General features: G+C 35.6%; 1 protein-coding gene across 1 annotated transcript in view; it reads left to right on the forward strand.

Moving 5' to 3' along the window:
• LOC107748496 (Fc receptor-like protein 5) overlaps nt 1-2,845 on the forward strand; it is a 14,628-nt gene extending 11,783 nt beyond the window's left edge. The window contains exons 12-14 of the mRNA XM_016563288.1: nt 1,625-1,726; nt 2,009-2,065; nt 2,223-2,845. Of these exons, the coding sequence (XP_016418774.1) occupies nt 1,625-1,726; nt 2,009-2,065; nt 2,223-2,320 (257 nt within the window). The 3' untranslated portion in view covers nt 2,321-2,845. The remainder of the gene's footprint in view (nt 1-1,624; nt 1,727-2,008; nt 2,066-2,222) is intronic.
• The last annotated feature ends 4,908 nt before the right edge of the window (nt 2,846-7,753 follow it).

Genomic DNA, 7,753 nt, shown 5'->3' on the forward strand with positions numbered 1-7,753 from the left:
AAATAAGTCTCTGATGTCCCCAGAGTGTGTATGTGAAGTTTTAGCTCAGAATACCTCACAGATCATTTTTATAGCTTGTTGAAATGGCCACTTTTAGGGTATGAGCCAAACCTTGCCGTTTTTGTGTTTGTACCTTTAAATGCAAATGAGCTGGTGCTCCCGCCTCCCTTTTCAGAAGAGGGCGGAGCTTCAATATCCTGTTCTGACGATTTGTGCTACCCTGTCAGATTTTACTACCTCCCATTGAAACAGTAGGTAACACAATGCGACAACAAAAAATGCTACCCATCAGATTATGCTTTATTAACGCCTACACCTACCCCTACAGTAATGCACATACAGTAATTATGTGTTCAGCGTGAGAAAACTGACGCAATATTGATGTGCACATGGTAAGCCCTGGTAGGACAATCTGACGGGTAGGATGAAATGTCAGGACACCTGGCATACCAATGCTGGCCCTTGCAATAAACATTCCACTATTAGTACAAGCCTGATATCTTTACAGAAAACGTACTTGGTTTAATAGTCAGTCATCTGATTGTACTATGCATAGTAAATGCGCGTTTATGAATTACACGGATGGGGAGCACGGCACGATAAAAATAACAGCCCAGCTGGTCTCATGGTGCCTTGGCGTGCTGTCACAAACTTATAAGTCCCACTTGTGATTATGAGCTCGACAAATTCAAGCAAATTCACATCGCTTTCATATGCAATTTTTAACAATTACATTCTTATTTACGATCATTCTGGTAGCACATGAAGGCAGCATCGGTGAAAACAGGCAGAGACAATGGTAGCTTTAGCTAATTGATCCCTCTTTCAGAAGCAATCTTTGCACAACTCCAGCTCTGAACTGACCCTCGTTTGTGAGGCAGTCCGACGAAAAATGATTGGCACAAACATATAGGACTTTAGCGTTTTTCTTTTCCGGGACATTTCCTTCGAAAATTAAATGTAAACACTGTGTCCTCAGCGGCTCAGATGAAGGGTGTCTATGGAGACTCCTATGTTCGTTGGTGCATCCCAACTCACGACACTTGTAATGCCTCTTTGGCGCTGACATTGTATCTCCAGCAGATACAGCAAGAAAACAGTAATGGCGGACTGCTGCTTCTTCTTCTTCTTGTAGCTTTCCGGCAGTGTAGACGCTACTAAGCGTATTACTGCCCTCCAAAGGTCAAAGTTTTAACTAAATTCTTATATACAGTCCTGTATTATGCAAGAACTGAAGAACTGCCTCAGAGATCAGTTTATGCTTGTCACTATGACCAAACAAAGAAGTAACAGAAACCACTTTAAATCCAATTCCTGCCAATTTAACAAAAAGTGCTTTTCTTTCTACATTATACTTTCTGCATTCCAGGAAAACATGCCCTTCTGTTTCTACTGTTTGGTTGTATAGACAAATAGTGTCTACCCTTAATTTCCTTTTCCCACCCTCTCTGCCATTCTTTTATTAAGCCCTCTTTGCTTAAAAACATTGCGGCCACACAACTGTGTTCAAACACCTTCTAAAAGTGATTTTTGCATAATAGTTTACCTTTAAAGGAGATTAAAGTCATTTTTTGACCCCCTTCTTTCCTCAAAATATTTTCCTGAACATTTTCTGGTTGACTAGGTGGAAGATCTCAGTCTCCCTCCAGTGTCAGTCAACAGCAGAACAGCAGTCAGACATCAGAGCAGAACCAGAGTGAAGCAGTATATACAGCACTCATGTCTGGTGAGTCTTTACCCATTAACCATAAATATTTTACCATACATCTTTACAAGCTGAGATTATTAAATAATTGTCCGCTCTTCCAAAGCATAATATGATATTTGTGTAACTGACATTTATTTTTCAATTTGATGTAATTTAATTATCAATAATGCATAACAAAATATTTCACATGTAATTTAGAATGTTAATAGCACATGACATATTTAGCTTTAAGTCAGTGTCAACATAAAAATAATATTTTTCTGTGGGCTTAAATTCATAATATGCATTAATTTATTACAGGAACTGCTCATATTTATGATTCTCTTGATGCCACAATTAACAAAAACATAAGCACAGGTAACTAATTATGTTACAGAAGGTAATTTTTTGATCATTTACTAAGGCAGTAGGTATTTTATAAATAATCAAATCTATCTTACATTTCACTGGGATATTTGCAGAGCAAATTCAGTTAAAACAAATGTCTTATTCCTTTCTCTGTTATTCATTGTAGACCGTGTAAGTGGACCTACTGTAAGAAAAAATGATCAGGACATTGAAGATCTCGATGAAGATGTTTATTACAACATAGCAAAGACAAAGTACATGTAGTACCTTGGGTTCAACGGAGTCGGAATGAACCCCGAACATCCTAAGCTCAAACCTTTTATACAGTTATAGTTTACTACCCTTAATGTAAATGAAGTTGCTCCTGTTGTAACAGCTGTGCTCTGTATGTTAATGAAGTTCCGACTCCTAATTGTCTGAGATGGTTCTCGGTGTCCCACACCCGCTCCCATTCTACAATTGGTCACTATTTGCTCAGCATGTGATCATCCCAAATGATCTAGAAACAACATAACGGTTGACTTTCTTCTTTCTATAATAATTAAGCCATTTTGGGAAGTGAGCAAGATCAAACATCTATTGTGGAGTGGAATCTGGGTCGGGACAGACTATAGTTTCTTCCAGTCCCCCCCCACTTTGATGCTCTTGGCCCAAAAGAAGCATCACAGTCACTCTCGTTACACAGATTACACCTCCGTTCCTGGCAGGTGCCCAGTGGTGAAGCCCTGCCTTAGGTTGTCCTCCTCTGGCCACTGGAGAATCTTACCCGTCATTGGGTCATCACCTCATGCACACTGGTTATCGCTCCATCCAATTAGGCAAAATTATCTTAAAATTTGGCTAAATGAAATACAAATATTTTCTTGGGTTTGGGAGAGGAGCAATTGAGAACCATAAAAGCAAATGGGATTATCTAAATGTCCTAAACATTATGACAGTTCAAACATAGCCAAAAGTCAAAGGTGTAAAAACATCAACATTGTGTGTGTGTGTGTGTTTGCACGTGTTGTTTTCTTCATGCACGCTCTGTCCCTTTTATCAATGTGTACATCCTTTATCCACATGTGTGCATTCAGCAGACAATGTTCTGCATTGGAGTATGCATATATTTGTCTTTCTAGTGTCATGTACTGTGAATCTGTGTCTTTGTGCATTTATTAGTGTGGGTATGGCCTTTGCCCACTTGTTTTCCATCTCAGTGGTAAGACTGATGTCTTCATGTGGTTCAGAGACTATGCATGCTAATCTTAGAAAAGCAATGAGCTGTATACATTATACATTGGAAAAAATAGGAAAGGTAGATTATCTTTTAGTACTGCACACAGTGTTTATTTTTATTGGTTGATACCAGCAGAGGCAGCAGCTCATCATTTGACTGTTGATTGAGACCAGGTTTCGTGATTTTAAATGTATTTGCAACATGGTCATGAACAACCTAGAAATACCAGGCAATTTTAATATGGTGACTTCCAGGTCTGGAATATAATTTTTTGTAGCTATGCTCAACTGTAAAATGATTTGTTTTAAAAAAATCATTATTCAGCAATCACAAACATTAAAAAAATAATAATTGGGAAGCCATGGAAAGTTAGGGAATTCTGTTGTAGCTTGCTTGTTTGTCTTAGACTATTTATGTTTTCAGAAAACAATTATAAGCTTCAATATTGTAACTTAACTGTAATTTTAAATATTCTTATCTTCAATAAGATAAATAATAATGAATATTCTGAATATTCTTAAGTATGTATTATTATTTGGAATAGTATCCTTTTATTCCAGACAGGTTGCTTGGGTGCAGCATATACGTGAGCAATTCCATGTCTTAATAATGTCTGAGAGTATTAACCTGTCAAAATAACGCTCGGGGGAGAAACTTTCAGTTTTAGCATGCAGATGAGTTTAGATTGAACGGGTTAAGAATGAACAGGTTCATCAATGCTCTGTGATCTCTAAAATACTGTGCACAGCACTGGATGGCAATAGATTTAGCTGTATTTAATGTCAGCAATGATCTTTTTAGCTCTGTTCTGTATTCTTAAGGTTACGTCATTACGTGGGAGAGAAAGATTGTTGACTATAAAGCCTTTTTTCAATTCAATTCAAGTTTATTTGTATAGCGCTTTTCACGACACAGATCGATGCAAAGCAGCTTTACAGGTTTCTACAATATATTTAGTAGTAGTTTGTCAGTGGTGACTATGTCAAATTGATGTACTGTAGCATCTGCTTAAAATCATGGATGATCATGGGGGCTTTATGTCTTAGAGACCCCTTTTAGCCTTTTGACATTTGCATATAAATTACAGACATGGCCCCACATTCTACTTTTATATGGGTGCTAAATTGCCAATGCAATGGCTCCCTATCAAGGAGATGCTAAACAGTTTCACCACGCTCACATAACACACACACATAAAGACATTTTCTTTATTTAGACTATAATCAATCAGTTACAAATGTATCTGGTATATGCATGTGTTGTCTGTATGTCTCCCTATTATATTAGCCTAGTTACCACTCGTTATTTGTATTAGTTAAGATCTAAATGCTTATATTCAGGTGTATGAATGTATCTCTGGTTTAATATCCTCTAGATGTTTCTTTCTTGGTATCAAAATGATCTGCTCTTTATTGCTCAAACAATGATGTACAGTATGTGATTGTGAAATGCATCATACTATTTGTACTATATTTTGGGTAAAACTGCACCAGTCCTCCACACCAGCCATAAACATGCAAATGGGCCATAAAGGGAGACAAAGAAAACTTCTCCCGCTCAAAAATTCACGCCTGGTATTGGCTATCAAAAGTCATTAGCTCAGACTAATCTTTGCTCAAAACTTTTCTTCTTGAGACGGACACTATCCAAGACTCCTCAAAACTCTCCTCTTGAGTTTGATTTTCCGGCGGTTTGTTTTCTTCAAGTAACTTCGTCAATCCGCTGTGGACTTTCCTATCTTCAGAAGAACCAAGACCTCCAGCTCACTCCTAAAGAACTCATCAAGAACCGCCGTGTCTCCCGCATCAGGACTCTTGTTCAGCAACAAAGCCAATGCAAGTAACCGTTTACAACTATTGAGCAAAATTTGGTAGTTTATGCTGTTTCCGGGTTGGCATCACCTGAGGAACTTTTTTCTGTTGTGAAAATTTGTTTCTCTTTTGTTCTTCTTGATCTTAAATGTATCTACTAGATTTTTAAAGACATGTTATTCTTTAGAGTAAAACCTCACAAAAAGTCACAACTTTTGGTAACACTTTATTTTAAGGTGTCCTTGTTACAGTGTAATTATACATTTAAGTACTGAGTAATATTAATTAATTACATGTACTTACTATTATAATAACAATTAATTATGCATAATTAATTGTTATTATAATAGTAAGTACATGTAATTAATTAATATTACTCAGTACTTAAATGTATAATTACACTGTAACAAGGACACCTTAAAATAAAGTATAACCCAACTTTTCTCAGTAAACAGCGCTATTTATGTTTTATATGTGTCCACATGACTTGCATTAACAGGATAATGAACAGTCATATTATTTGATATATTTAACTGTGTAATAGTGTGAAATAAATGAATAAATAAATAAATAAAAATGCATTTTATTTTTCTTCCAGCCAAATTCACTTATCAAATTAATACCCAGACTTAATGAAATAATGTACTGGTTTCACCATGGTAAATATGGTAAGTATTTGAATTTAGCAAATTGAGTAATTATGCAGATTATGCATTTTTTTCTCAAGAATGTTTAATATCAAGAATCACATGCATTTGTATGAACAACATATACAGTAAAGCTGTTGAGTCAGAGGACAATCCAGGGTCAGCATGACAATAATACAGTTGATTCATTAAGCAGCTGTGCATTTCTGTTTCTCTGAGATGAGATCTTTTCCTGAGTTTTCAATGTTATTGATTAATCACTGGGTCACAGGATTGTGATGTAAATCTCTGATCTGTATAAATGAGTGGAGTGAGGTGTTAGATCATAGATCATCATGAGGTCTTTGCCTTCCCTTGTGTTTCTCAGCACAGCATCTAAGTACAATAATCAGCACAAACAGAGAATTTAGACTTCATAACTCGCCTGTAATGCAGTGGTTTTCAAATGCTGGGCTGCGATCAAAATCTAGGCTGCTGGTTTGTTTTGAAAGGGCCTTATGTGCATTTTTTTTTTCTATGTTAGGCTGTTAAATCTATTCAAGTCATTGTATGTATTAATTTGTTCATATATTTTTTAATAAAAGAACAAATCTGGACAAAAGAATGAGGATAGAAGCATCAGTTATTTTTTTGTTTAATCATGTCCGAGAAACCAACACACTGTCCTTAAATATTTTATGTTTTGGTAAATTAGGGACTAATTAGTATGAATTCAAATTAGCACTGAATCATATATATTTGTTTTCATACAACTTGCTTACAGACAGTTAATTAAGGGTGGACCTTACTTTTTTTTAATCTAAAAAAATTGTTTTTGTGCAAATCAAATCATATGAATGAATGCAAAATCGCAAGCTCGTGAAGTAGTTCAGATTTCTCGTGAGGTTGCAGCAGCTGATGTAAAATCTGGGACCAGAAGCGCTGTTTTAAAGTTTTTATATTGTGCAAAGCCCGCATGCATGTTACAGTTAACAATGTGAAATGATGACTACAGACATTGAATTTATGTAGTTGCTGAAAAGTAATAAATGAATAAATAAATAAAAATGCATTTTATTTTTCTTCCAGCCAAATTCACTTATCAAATTAATACCCAGACTTAATGAAATAATGTACTGGTTTCACCATGGTAAATATGGTAAGTATTTGAATTTAGCAAATTGAGTAATTATGCAGATTATGCATTTTTTTCTCAAGAATGTTTAATATCAAGAATCACATGCATTTGTATGAACAACATATACAGTAAAGCTGTTGAGTCAGAGGACAATCCAGGGTCAGCATGACAATAATACAGTTGATTCATTAAGCAGCTGTGCATTTCTGTTTCTCTGAGATGAGATCTTTTCCTGAGTTTTCAATGTTATTGATTAATCACTGGGTCACAGGATTGTGATGTAAATCTCTGATCTGTATAAATGAGTGGAGTGAGGTGTTAGATCATAGATCATCATGAGGTCTTTGCCTTCCCTTGTGTTTCTCAGCACAGCATCTAAGTACAATAATCAGCACAAACAGAGAATTTAGACTTCATAACTCGCCTGTAATGCAGTGGTTTTCAAATGCTGGGCTGCGATCAAAATCTAGGCTGCTGGTTTGTTTTGAAAGGGCCTTATGTGCATTTTTTTTTTCTATGTTAGGCTGTTAAATCTATTCAAGTCATTGTATGTATTAATTTGTTCATATATTTTTTAATAAAAGAACAAATCTGGACAAAAGAATGAGGATAGAAGCATCAGTTATTTTTTTGTTTAATCATGTCCGAGAAACCAACACACTGTCCTTAAATATTTTATGTTTTGGTAAATTAGGGACTAATTAGTATGAATTCAAATTAGCACTGAATCATATATATTTGTTTTCATACAACTTGCTTACAGACAGTTAATTAAGGGTGGACCTTACTTTTTTTTAATCTAAAAAAATTGTTTTTGTGCAAATCAAATCATATGAATGAATGCAAAATCGCAAGCTCGTGAATGTAGCGTCTGGACCAATCAGACACACCATTTTTCATTTG

Source organism: Sinocyclocheilus rhinocerous, unplaced genomic scaffold, assembly GCF_001515625.1.
Source record: "Sinocyclocheilus rhinocerous isolate Xijiao unplaced genomic scaffold, SAMN03320098_v1.1 scaffold560, whole genome shotgun sequence".
Classification (NCBI taxonomy): domain Eukaryota; kingdom Metazoa; phylum Chordata; class Actinopteri; order Cypriniformes; family Cyprinidae; genus Sinocyclocheilus; species Sinocyclocheilus rhinocerous.